General features: G+C 55.2%; 3 protein-coding genes across 3 annotated transcripts; all 3 read right to left on the bottom strand.

The window, feature by feature from the left end:
• Positions 1-230: 230 nt before the first annotated feature.
• J7T55_011170 (uncharacterized protein) lies at positions 231-2,865 on the bottom strand (the record flags this gene model as incomplete). Its single annotated transcript, XM_053135579.1, has 2 exons — positions 231-300; positions 368-2,865. The coding sequence occupies 2 exons, from the start codon at positions 2,863-2,865 to the stop codon at positions 231-233; spliced, it is 2,568 nt and encodes an 855-aa protein (XP_052986809.1).
• Positions 2,866-6,869: 4,004 nt separating this feature from the next.
• J7T55_011169 (uncharacterized protein) lies at positions 6,870-8,032 on the bottom strand (the record flags this gene model as incomplete). The annotated part of the gene is made up of 3 exons (XM_053135578.1): positions 6,870-7,073; positions 7,156-7,727; positions 7,795-8,032. The coding sequence occupies 3 exons, from the start codon at positions 8,030-8,032 to the stop codon at positions 6,870-6,872; spliced, it is 1,014 nt and encodes a 337-aa protein (XP_052986808.1).
• A 1,527-nt stretch (positions 8,033-9,559) lies between these two features.
• On the bottom strand, positions 9,560-13,320 carry J7T55_011168 (tetratricopeptide repeat protein 1; the record flags this gene model as incomplete). The annotated part of the gene is made up of 2 exons (XM_053135576.1): positions 9,560-10,630; positions 10,687-13,320. 2 exons carry the CDS (start codon positions 13,318-13,320, stop codon positions 9,560-9,562), a joined length of 3,705 nt encoding a protein of 1,234 aa, XP_052986807.1.

Here is a 13,320-nt window from a genome sequence, read left to right as displayed (position 1 = left end):
GCAAAGCTCGCCAGCTCGCCGCCCTGTATGGAAGGTGACAGGGTCGATTGGAGTGGTGCTTTCCTCTGAGACTGGAATTTGCCCAACCCAGCCACTCAAAGTATCATGCCGGCAAGAACAAGATCTCCTGGTGGAGCTCCGAAATCATTCACAACGTTCCAAGATCAACGCTATGAGGTGATGAAAAAGGGCGCTGCATCAAACCGCTTGATGAGCGAGTTTGAGGGCGCCTACTCGTCGTCTTCGCTGCGAGGAAGCACGGCCGACTCAATGCTAATCCACTGCTTCTCTATGTACTCACTATCGCCACAGATCAGCACCTTGTCATTTAAACTCAAGGTCATTCAAATGAGAAAAGTCCACTTACGCAGGTCGCTTCACTAGGGTGACGCCCTTCTTCTCCAGGAAGCCCAAGAACCGCTTCAGGGTCCTCTGCCGCTTGAAGAACGCCATCAAGATGCCGCGGTGCTCGACCTTGGCGACGGGCCTCGTGTGCACGACGATCTTGGTGCAGTCGGTGCCGCTGTCGAGGCAGTACTCGACCAGGTCGAGCTCGTGCAGCCGCAGGTGGAAGTCGAGCGGCTCCTTGTACACGCCCCACGAGGCCGAGGGCTCGACCGTGCGCAGGACCTGGTGCTCGAAGTGGGGGCTCGTCTTATCGCTGATCCAGTGCCAGTACTGCGTGTGGCTCATGTTGGTGGTGTGTTGTGCCGTTTTGAGCTGCATCACGCGGAAGTCGATCGACATGATGCTGTCGCCACTATACGAGTCTGTCGACGTGTAGCCGTCGTGAGCGAACTCGTCTTGATCCGCGCCGTTAAAAATTCCCCGTGTATGGTAGGGGAGAGAAGGGGAAATTCCAACAGTTGTCTCGATGTCGTGCTTGCTTGATGAATTAGGCCTGCTCTTCTTGGCACTGCGCGGCGATGTCGGGAAACCCGTAGGGCTGGTCTGGTCTTCCTGCTTCAATTCTTGCTTAAGACTTCCGCTAGACTGGCGCCTCCGCTTCCTACCCGGGGTTCCATTGGCGTCCTTCGCCTTAGCCTTCGCCTCCTTTGAAGTCATGCCCTTCTTTACACCAGAAGGTCGCCCGATATTGCCCACACCCGCCTTTGTTCGGAGGGCTCTCAGCTTGGGATCGTGGTATAGCTCGTGAACCGTCTTCGCCAAACTGAAGTTCTCACCCTGCTCCACGGAGAGCTCGTGCATGCGCTGGCGAACCCATGCCACTGGCGTCACGTCAACTCCGAGTTTAGGAAGCTCTTCAATCACCTGTGCCAGGCGGAAAATCGTGTCGTAGCTGACAAGGCCCTTCGTGATCCACTTCTTGCCAACGAGCTGATAGGGGTGGAAGTCGGTCTTCTGCAGGAAAGTCATAATCGTGTTTCCGCGGTTGACCTGACGGCCGGCCAGGAATCGGTTCTTGTTGAGAGCCAGGCACTCTTCCAACTTCCGCTTCCAGCTGTCCAATTTCTGCTGAGTCACCTGATCCAGTACCTCCCACTTAGGGTCCCAGTAGGGGTGGTCTGGAGTGATGCGCTCGAGCGGCACACCGCGCATGATCTCAGGCTCTGTGAACTCGACGCCGTTGTCCCGCAGGAGGAGAGTCTCTTTAGAAATCTCCGGGCCAGGGTCACTGGGATCCACAACCTCCTCTCCATCTCCGTTGCCCAAGATCGAATCTTCCATGGGCTCCACGTCCTCCTTGCCCGTCATCGCCATGTTAGGAAGGGACTTCCGACCTCCCTTCTTGCTCGGCAGGGACTTGCGCTTGGATGGCACGCTCGAAGGACCGTCGGGGGCGTCTGTCACGGAGGATCTGAACAGGCCACTGTTGACTGGGGTGAATCCGCCGAAGGAGCTTCCCTCGCGAGAAGGCAGCACCGAGTGCTCCCCCAGAGATGGCGAATCGTGTTCTTTCCGGACCGTGTGCAGGTCCTCGTCCCGCGCACGTATCTGGTGATAAGACGACCCTGAGCAGCCCTGTCGGTTCCACTCGCAGTTGGCGCATCGCGGGAAATCCTCGCCGCCAACGATGACGCAGCCGACCCATGTTCCTGCCCGGTTGACACAAGATGTGCAAGGCGAGTCCTGCTCCTCACCGGTCGCTTGAATCATACAACTCAGCCACTTCGCTCCCTTGGCGTCGCTCGGTTCGTAGATGCTATCTATAGTTTCCTGTGTGAATTTGCGGCCAGGACGCACGACGATGTGACGTTGGATGGGAATTTGCATAATTTGGCGAGTGAATTTATTTTCGCGAGTGATACGCTTGACAGGGACGATGCGATTGCCCTCGTGGTCGAAGATCTCGGCGCCTGTCAGGTCCTTGTCGGGCGGCGACACATCTCGTGGCTCCGATAGCGGGGAGCTATCCGGTGAGGCAGGCTGGTCGGCGTGGCCGTTGCTGTTCTCATTGACAGCAGTGAAGGCTCCTCGAGCAGGCGTGTCGCCATTGGCCCTGAAGCTCGCAGTCCTGCTTCCTCGTCTGCCCTTTGTCTTCGGGTGTCCGTTCTGCTGAGGCTGTGGCTGCGCAGTCCGAGACTTGTTATAGTTGAACCAGGCCCGCGCACTCTCATCCTTGCGCTCCCGGTCGTCAGCGGTGATCTGCTTTGCCTCCTCGAATTGCAGAGAAACGCCGTCAAGGTCGGCCTCCACAGCATCGCACTGCCTCTTGATCTCCTGGAGCCGCTTGGTATACTCCTCCCGCTCATCAAACAGCACGGCAAGCCGCCGCCTCATCGGGTCCGTCCTGGCCTCGAATTTGCCAATCATGATCCGGTCCTCTTCTGCTCGGGCCTTGATTGTGTCGGACCAGTAGCTGGCCTCGATCTCGGCCCAGTCCTGGACGTCGTTGTCCGCCATGGCTGATCCCATCTTATTGCGGCTCTAGCCGCAATAAGTATCCCGGGATGGAAAGAGAGGAAAATTGCAAACGCGAGCTCGCTTGCAAGTTGCACATCCGAGACCTGACTGATGCTCGGTCCGGACCAGGTACTCCAGCAGCCAGCCGTATCCACCTCGGTCACAATATGACGTGATCTGATCCTACTTTGCAGGCCGGTGACGGACGTTCATTCCTGGTGTGACCATCAGCACTGTGTGTGAAGGGGAAAAAAGGGGGAAGGCCGAAGGTGTGCAGGTATATAGACGCACGCAGAAACTTACGGCTGAACATGGGATGAAAGTCAGAGACAGTGCACGCGGCTGCGCAAACACCCCGATCGGTCGTCAGGTGGAGAGCAGCAACGCTGTGGTGGGGGTAAAGAAAAAAAAAAGGCAGATGGTGCCGTGCTGGTGGCTGTGGTGATGAGAAGATGGTCGGTGTTACGAGGGAGATACGTCGGTCGCTTAGCTGAGCGGATACGGTTTCATCGGGCGGAAATGAAAGAGCTGCTGTGAGTGTCAGACTAGGTCGCTTTCTGGTAAGAAAATCAAAGTAATGCGTATTTTAAAACATGTCGGGCGGGGCGGAAGGGCAGGCAGAGCTGGGCAGGGCAGGCAAAGCGAGAGAAAGTAAAGCATGTAGTATGGCAGTAATAGTCTCTCGGCCGTTGATACTTGGTATAGGAGGGGCGGTTCCAAATTTTGGGAAGGAAGGGGGGGGAGGGTTGAGGGAGACAGGGGGGCGTTTACCTAGTATGGTTTGATGGAAATCAAAAGGTTGATTAGACGTTCGTGACGGTCGGTGGTCGGCGAGAAGAACGGACGGACAGGGGCGGGTCTGGGAAGCTCCGGGCGTCAGCAATGGGCAGCGAAAGGTGAAAGCAGAGGAATGGGCAACGAGTGCGCTTGGCTTAGCATAGTCGAATATTCATGCGCTGACGCAGCAGGCTGGCTGGGTAATGCAGCGATGTAGCGATGCAGTACTGACCGAGACTGTTGGACCAGCACGCGAGACACGACTCAAGCCGACGTGCCCGTGGACCCCAAATATGTGCTCACAGGAGTGGAAATGGAAATAAATCAGACCAGTCCCGGGCTTTGGGTGTTTGCGGTAGTGCAGCGCGGGCCAGGTAGGGACGGTAGGGCGTCCAGGGTGGTGCAGATGCGATGCGATGCGAGGCAGATGCAGATGGGGACGTAGGTGTGGATGTGGATGTGAATGTGGATGTGGGTGGTATGGGTGTACCGTACTGAGCGTAGGTAGATGCAGGTGGTGGCGCGAGTATCAAAAGGGGGAAAGGCAGTACGAAAACGTTCGTTCGCGCGTACGCAGCAACGCACGATCACTTACCAGTGACGTTTGATGATGGGGGGTTGAGAAGTCGGCGTCGGTGGGTAGGAAGGAGTGGTAGGTAGGTAGGTAGGTGGATAGGTGGGTAGAGAGATATGTTAAGAGATCAGGAGGAAAAGAAGGAGAATGAGAAAGACGGGGAGAGATAGATAGGCAAAAAAGTATTTTAGACGGCGCAAGAATACTTTGGTAGTCAAATAAGTCAGGAGTAGGCAGATAAGTCAGTCGTTCGTTCAGTCAGTCACTTCAGTGAGGTAGTTAAGTTACGCCAGTCACACAGCCTACCAACAGACAACCTATGGCCAAAGTTGGGCAAGTTAAAATCCTCGCAGACAGACAAGTAGGCAGGTAGGCAGGCAGACAGACAGACAGGACGGGAAAAGGGATCAAAACCCAACTCAGGAGGCCGCATCGTTTGGAAGGCACGGGCAACTAGTTTGTCAAGTACTAATTTCACACATCACAAACGCCATCTGCCTCTCTCTCTCTCTCGGCCTCGCACTCGCCCTCGCCCTCGCCGACCATCTCGCCTGAGCCAGCGACTTGGGCTGGACACTGGACCCAGGACGCTGGAATCTGGACGCGGGACTCTGGGCGCTGGGCGCTGCTGGCAGGAAAAGATGAATTTCGGGGCTTAGGGAAGCTAATAATACTGCGACCAACAGATGGACGGATTTCTCAAGATAGCAGCTGGGGACTAGGTGGGTCCTGCGTGCGCCCAGCAGAGCACAAAACGGCAAAGTACGGATACCTTGGCCTACCTAGGGTGCAGTAGAGAGTGGGAGAGAGTGGTGTGTGGTGCCGTTTAGTCAGGAAAATCAGCCGGTCATTTATTACCTGCGCAAAAAGCAGGAAAGGGTACGTGGTGCATGTAGCTATACTTGGGTCCAGGGGTGGGGCCCTCCTGTGGACTATCTTCTCTCACCCCCCAGCAAAAGCTGCACTATCGTCATCCATCGCGAATCCTCTTTTATTTTGCACCCAAGACGAGACAGGCCATGCCATTCATATTTGCCCCCATGGTGGCATCATTACACAAGGCTTAATCTGTCACAAGTGGCAGTCCAGTTCCCAAATTCCCCCCAAATTCCGTCCGATCAGCAAAGACGTGCACACACACACACGCACAGCACAGAGCACACGCAAATTGCACATGCAAATGCACACACACGTAATTGAAGCAAGCCAACGTTGGGATGAAAGGGTTCTGTGACCCGATGGGTCAAACTAGAATACTATGGGTACATGGCACCAGGGTTTGTCTCGGGCCTAAAACCACCCATCAATCCACCTGGACCTTAGTATAGTGGCACTTTAGCTATCACTTACTCACTCAGCATCACCTGCCTCTCAGCATGGCTGGCAGCCTAGGCGCATGCAGCAATAAACCTTGGGAAAGCCTTCATCCCACACCCCCTGTCGGCTGGCATGTCAGTCACTCTCTCTCTCACTCTCCCTACATTAAATCATTCTCTTCATTACCCAACAGTCCGGGCTGCATCCATCCGTTCATCCATCCATCCTTCACCCCATCCTTCCCTCGTCCAACCCAACAGCCTGCGTTGGTGCAGCCAAGAACAGGAAAAGCTGAGAAAAAATACTCATCTACTAGTGAATCATACTAGGGCCACCACCCAGGCTCCATTCGTATCAATAGAGTCGCACTACTCACCCTTAGGCGGTAGCCCTCCGTCTATAGCCTGAAAGGAGAGGGGGAGGGATTGCGAAACGTATTATACTCTACCTTCTGCTTTACGCTTTACCTCCCTCTTTCTCCCGCCTAGGTTTGGATAGGCAGGTTTACGTACTTTTACCCAAAAAAGGCTGTCTAGATATAGGGGGTGTCCCAGCATCAGCTCGGCCCGTCCGCCATCCCTCCCCCTGGCGGAATTTGATGGATAGTGAGACTGGGTTGATTCCCTCTCTCTGTACTTGTACTGTACGGTCCCGTCATTGTTCTCCCGCTCGTATCAAGAAACCTGCCCATTTTCCACCCACATCTACCCGCCCGTCTATCCGGCCGCAGATTAGAAAAAAAGACATCCCCCCTTGCCTAGGTGCCAAAGTGCCAGAAAAAGTGCTCAAGCAACCCAAGCTTCGATCCGCGACGCCAATGCCATCCATCCGGTCCATCCCTCCTTATAGATCGACTCCCCCCACCCCACTCATCTGACAACGAGAGAGCTCGCTCGCTCCTATCTGGCGCGCCGGGGGTCCCCCAAAACACGCCACGTAATCCCAGGGAGAATATGCGCATGGATTGGTGTTTTTGATTTAGGCTCGGAATTATATACGATTAGTCTTTTACTACTAGTACGGGCAGCCTCTTGGACCATCACATCGGAAAGCCACTCCAGGCCAGTCCAGTCCTCTTTGGCTGCTTCCATCCACACCGCCCGCCTCTTCCCTGGTAACCTTGGAACGCCGTGCAACCCTTTTCCAGAATTAGTCGCTGACACAATGGCCGTATTATTCCTTTCCTCCATATTTGCAGCACGAGCTTTTTATTAGTCGTCTTGCCAACGATAACAGAGCTTTCGAGCTGCGTTATCCTATCCTTTTCCACCAATTACGTTTGCCATGCGTTGTCCTCCTCCGTCGCGGCCTCCGTTTCCTGGAAAGCCTTGACTACCTAGTATTTTGACGAGTATCGGTGCCCAGTCGCGTTTGGTGACGGTGAGTAACCGTGATCGTATGTGCTGGACTGAGCATAAGGATCGTCCTGGTATACTGTGCCCCGACGCTCCTCCTCGGGCAGCAGCTCCTTCACCTCCCAGTTGTTCATCCTAGTTCCGACTGAAAATTCGAGGTCTTCCTTGGTGATGGAATCCCAGTACTGCAAGCCGTAGTGTTAGTCGATTCGCAATGACGCGGAACGGCAAGTTGTGCGCGGGGCGTGCGGACGCGGGGAGACATACCTTGTAGACCATCATTATTGCCAGTAGGTTGCAGATTGTGGCAAAGAACAAGCCATCGACATAGTGGCTCACAGCGTCACAGATCTTGTCGCTGAAGGCGTACAAAATAACCTGGCCAAGGACAAAGAAGAAGACACCAAAAGCGATGTCTCCCATCGGCCAGCGGTCCTGCAGCGTCTGGGACACCAATATTATCTGCATCACCAGATATATGAGCAACTGCACCCCGTTCAGCACGTACAGCACCACAAACAGCCCCACTGTGTTTGTAGGCCCCAGGCCGGCCCAGCTCTTGAAGGTCGCTAGAGACACCAGGAAGGATATGGCAAAGGCGGCGAGACAGGACAGCCTCAACATCCATAGTGACAGCGGCGTGCCGTCCTCGTATAGTTGAAAGCCCACGAAGCCGTTGATCATCAGACAGGTGATGAGGGCAGATGAAAGGCCGTTTTGTACCGCAACAAAGTACGGATAGGGGCCTGAGCCTGGAGGGACAACACCAGCATCGACGCACAGGGAGATGAACGTCAGGAGCATGTAGATGTAGAAGCAGTTGATGATTTCCTTGCGGCCTGTGATCCGATCCTGGTCAGTCTTACGGCGACAAATAGGAACATCAACCAGCGGGGGGAAACATACCAACGGCAGTGAACTTGCCGCGCACGTGGAGGATCATAATGACGGTCATGGCCAGGGCGACAATGTGTATGGCGCTCGTGGCCATCTGGAAGATGATGGTGTTGGCCAGCTCGATGTTGCGGGCATAGCAGTTTGTCTCGATGCCGACGCCGTTTGATATGGAGGTGATGGGGCCGACGGCTGCGCACAGGGGCAGCGGTGCCGTCTGGCAAAAGGATGTGAAGTCGCCGAAAGGCATCTTGTCGTTGTCTGGCGCTTGATCGGCCGAGGGCGCCTGGATCGCGGTCGTACTCGATGCTCCGAGGCTCGAGGCCTTAGGAGAGTGTCGGCAGGGCTAAGGGCCGAGTCGAGTCCAGGAAGCCGGAAGTCAATCCGGCTGTAGAGGGAACTCGCAACGGTCAAATCCAGGGCCCCGATCGATCCTGTCTTGACGGCGCGACTTCCCTCAATGATCTTTTCCAGTGCCTTCCCGTAGATACGTCCAGACTGTGTGCCTCGCAAAGCAGTTCAGGGCCAGCGGGCCGTCGTCGTCGAATTGGTCGATTGTTTAGTCTTGTATCGTCGATGAGCGAGCGCAATAGTGGAGTGCCAGTCGTGGAGACCGGAAGTGGGAATGACACGAGCCAGGGGAATACGAGGCCGGCGGCAACAAGGTGCAGAGGCGGGTGCAGGTGCGGGTTTGCGAGATATGAGATGCGAGATGATGGGGAACTAGGCTGGATTGATCGTTGGCAATTTGGGCCGTACTAACGAGTGCAACAGAGACAAAGACTGTAGTTGTGATGACAATAGTGAAGCGAACGAAGGTCGGGACAGAACGAGCGAGCGTGTTTATTCGGCGGCGCAGCTTATGCCTGCTCCCTTGTCCAACTCGACTAGACAACCAACGCCTTGGTCTTGACCTGACGTTGTGATGGGGACATGGGACATGGGCAAGTCGAAAAGAAGCTGGCTGGGCCGGTTTGAGCTGGTTGCTGGTTGCCGTGGAAAAGAGGGCGGACGGTTGGACGGGGACGACGGGGGCTGGACTGGATTGTGACTGTGACTTGGAATTGCGGGCTCTCGCGTCGAGAAATAGCAGCCAAGCACCCAGCAACCACCCAGACCACCTGCACCTGAGGGCTGGGAATGCAGAAGCTGGGGTCTGGCTCCTTTTCCCATCCCTGGAGCCTCAGTCCTATTGGCTGTGCCCTGCCAGTGCCCGCCAGTGCCCACTGCCTCCTCCCTGGGCCTGCTGGGCCTGCTTGGGCCTGCTGGGCTGGGGCTGCAGAATTTAGACTTTCGATGTTCCCTCCGATATGCAGGTCATGCCTGCTTTGTCTCTCGGGTGATCTTCGACTCCACCGCCATCGTCATGCCACAGAAAAAGCAGTATCTCTACTACATGTAGATATCCTACACGAGTAAGTATATTGGCGACCCTTCAATTCGAAACAGCGCAAATATAGGTAGAATAAATGCGCTTGCTTCCGTCATCCAAGCCACCACAGTATTCGGCTTCCGAAGTCAAGGAACAAAGCATCAAGTTGTCGTGGTACGCAGGACGCGGGAACCCAGGCCGTCACGGGAACATGCGCATGATTGAGTTCAATCTGGTGTCTAGAACCTGTTCATCGCATTTCTGCTGCTGGGCCGGTCCGGTCAGAGCGTCCATGCACACTAGACACCGTCACACAAACAAAATAAGCACATTAATACATTGTCTGGTCATCCTCACATTGATGCTATGATCATGAAAGCCGAGGCATCGCAACCTGTCGCCCTCTCACTCGTCATCAGATCCGTCAGCCATGGTGGTATCTGCCCGACCAGCATCCGCTCCTGGTGACGCCTTCTCTGGCGCAGGCGCCTCGTCGTCGTCGGCCTCGTCGTCACTCTCAAGCACACGACCCCTCCTCGCACGCTTCCGTCGCTGCACGCCACCTTCCTCCTCATCGTCGTCCTCGCCTGCAGCGCCTCTCGCCCCACCAGGAGATGCAGTCCTGTCCACGTCCATCCGGCCCGCACCACCCTCGTCGTCCGAGTCTGGCTGCGGCTCCGGCGATGAGATGGCCGACACCGGTGAGTCCTCCTTCTGCGACGGGGCTGGCGAGTCTGCGTCACTATCGTTGATGAATTCCGCCGACTTGTACTTGCTGTTCTCCTTCTTGGTGAGACGCCTCTTCTTCTTAGGCTGCCTCTCGCGCTGCTGCTCCTCTTCCGAAAAGTCGCCCTCGCCATCCTCTCCGCCCTCGTCCTCGTCCCTCCTCTTCTTCGACCGGCGTTTGCGATCACCACCTTCGCCCTTCGACCGCGCCGCTGGCTTGCGCTTCCGCTTCACTCGCTCGCCCGCGCTGTCTTCGGTCATCTCGGCCTCGAGCCTCTCGCGCTCTTCTTGCGCACGGCGCTCAGCAATCGCTCGGTCCCGCGCTGCGATTTCCTCGCGTTCTTTGCGGATCTTCTCCTTCCGTGCGAACTCTGCTTCTTCCGCCTTGCGCCTCTCTTCCTCACGGCGCCGCTGCTCAGCTTGCCGCTGCTCCAGAGCTGCTTGGATCTTCTCCTTGTTCTTCTCCTCGTATTGCTTCTGCTGGTCGATTGCGCGCTGCAGCTGGTTCCTTTGTGTGTTCTGGGCCATGTTCGCACGCTGTTCCAACTCGTGTTTGGGGAAAGGAGTGTCTGGCCGGTTGGCAACCTCGCCTAGCGTCGTGATCGCAGATTCCAACCCTTCCGCAGCCTCTTGAAGTTGCTGCAACGTCCTGTCCGTCTCTGCCATGTCTCTCAACGTCATGGCCAACTGAATCTGGACGTACGCCACGTTGAACTTGAAATGGACTTGCTCCGGGGCAATTTCCAGGGCCTATAGGTTAAGTTAGCTCGGGATTCTTCCTCATGCGACTTGCCTATCACGCCTACCTTCTTTGCAAGCTCCAGCGCCTTGTAGTAGGCATTGATTTCAGGTGGAATCTTTTGGCCGTGTGCAACTGAGATACTGGCTTTTCCTCTGCTCAGCCAGGTTCGGCCCAGACATGAGATGAGCATGGTATCTCTGGATTTTCCCTCCTTGGACAGGGCGATCTCGTAGCTCTCGATTGCCTTGGAGTATTGCTTCAGCTCGTGGTAAGTGTGGCCGAGATTCATGTACACGTTCGCATCCTTGATCGTCTCGCGAACCTGAAGCAGGATCGACAGGGCTGTTCTGTAATCTTTCTTTGCTTCCGCCAGTGCGATGGCCATACCTTGAGCGGCGTACGCGTTGTTGGGGTCCAGTTGCAAGGCTTTGTCGAAGAACTCCACTGATTTGTTGTACTCCTTCTCCCGCCTCTGTTTGTCGGCCTCCGTGTGGAGTCGTGTTTCTCTGGCATGCGAAAGGTGCATGTTGCCCATAGAGACCAAGGCGTATCGATCATGCTTATCAAGTTGCTGCAGGGTCCGCTTGAAAGTGCGGTACTCGTGGTCTTCATTCAGATTCTGTGGCCTCTTCTTGGACGTGACCTTACTGAGATACCAACCATAAAGCGCCCTGACCTCGGCGTCAGATGGCTGCTCGTTGTAGAGTTTCGAAACAGCTTCGGGTCCCTCTTTATTCGGATTCTTTCGCAGCTTGATGTATGCCAAGCGAGTTCGGGCGTCAGTGTAGTCATCGTGGCGCTTAAGAAGACGCTCGTAGATATCAACGGCCTTCTCGACCAAGCCCCTCGACTCATAGCTTCGCCCAAGGTTGAAGCTGATTGTGGTGACGAGGGCATCAGTATCCATGTCCTCGTTGTCACCAGTCTCCTCGATTCTCATGCAAGAGTCTAGAGCAACCTCAAACAACTCGCTCCCAAGCTCGTGTTTCTCCGCCTGGGAGTAGAAGCAGCCAATGTTGTTGAGAAGTTGCGGAGAAAGCAGCCTTCGCTTGGCTGCCTTTTTCGCAATCTCGTCAGTGATATCATCAGGGATGGCAGAATCGGGGATTTGGTCGAGCTCCATTTGTTCCACCTGTTGCAAACATTGCAGGGCCTTGTCCGGGTGTTCGGTCTCGTATAGCCGAGCGAGGTTCAGAAGCACCGAAGCGTCAGGAGCAACATTCCTCTGGGGATCCTTCCACGCAGATCTGACGCCCTCTAGTAGAATCATGGCTTGCTTGGCCTCGTTGGTCTTGTTCTCCTTGACAGTAGCGGCCTCATTGGCGAAAACTTCCTCTGCGTAAATGGTCCCAAGCAGTGTCATGGTTTCGTGATTCCGAACCTGTTTGTTCATTTTCTCGAGATGGTATCTTGCTCCAGGGAGGTCATTCTTCATGACCAAAAGCTGTGCCTGGCCGAACTTGGCCGGCAAGTATCCACGCTGGTCGCCTCCTCGCGCATCATCGGCGCGTTTGTAATAGTCGCTTGCACGATCCGCATCACCGGCATAATGCTCCTTGCGAGCCAGCAGATACCAGCCATCACTGGCGACAGCGTTCACATCGGTGTACTGAATCGCCTTATGTGCCAGGCTGTCCACGTTTGCATAGTTCTTTCTGGACAAGAAGTATCCAGCAAAGGTGGCGCAAGTCAGCGGGAAGTCTTTGTCAAGCTTGAAGGACCGTTGGGTGTATTCCGTCATAGCCTTCTTGTAAAGTCGAATGAAATCAGGGCTGTTGGTGGGAACGTGGCCGCTGCTGTCGAGGTAAAACAGTCCAAGAAGGATGTTTCCGACCTTTGAGTCAGGATTGATCTCCAACGCTCTCTCCCAAGCAGTCTTTGCATCATCTTTGAACCCGAGCTGCCAGAAGCAGCATCCAATGCCAATTCTTGGATCAGGGTCGACCATGTCGGGCATTTTCTGTAATACATCCTGGTATGCCGACAGCGCCTCTGGGTATTTTGCCATGGAGAACAGGGCCCTTGCTTTTCCCATGACAGCTAACATGTTCTTGCCAAATGAGACCCGGATGGCATCCTCGAAGGACTTGAGAGCGGAGCGCAACAGCTCTGCCTTCTCTGGATCGATAGCACCTGTACCGCCTGATTTTGAAGGCGGTTGTAGCGACGCGCGAAGCAGATAGAGGACGCCACGCGCAAGGAATAGTGGTGGAAATGCTGGATTGATTCGTGAAGCCTCGTTGAGGGTCGCGGTTGCTTGTTGTAGGTAGTATTCTTTGGTCTTGGCCTCGGACGCGAGCTGTCCTTCTGGCGCGACTCGAGGTGCGTCACGGCTCTTCCACAGGTACATCCAGCAGAGACAGCTGACCAGACTCAACTTGTCACGCTGGTTGATTGTCTGGAGAGCGTTACCGCGAATCAGTGTCTCAATGGCATAGTCGACTTTCCTCTGTTTAGCATAAGCCAAGGCGACAGCCATCCAATATGTCCGAGCGGCATGCTCAGCCTCGAAGAGATCGCATAGATCGGAGGGATCATCCATCAAATTCGTCAAATCGATCTCGACGGCCTCATCTTCTTGATCTTGTACGGGGATGTCGAGTGTTGCTGGCACATCAGCGAATCGCTTGCTCGCGTACACGCCATCCGAGGCGCCATTGACCCCATTGAGGTGGCCATTCTGATGTACCGACGCCAT

Source organism: Diaporthe amygdali, assembly GCF_026229845.1.
Source record: "Diaporthe amygdali strain CAA958 chromosome Unknown NODE_56_length_267093_cov_64_804720, whole genome shotgun sequence".
Lineage (NCBI taxonomy): Eukaryota > Fungi > Ascomycota > Sordariomycetes > Diaporthales > Diaporthaceae > Diaporthe > Diaporthe amygdali.
Note: the sequence above shows the minus strand (reverse complement) of the source record. Positions and strands in the feature narration are given on the sequence as shown.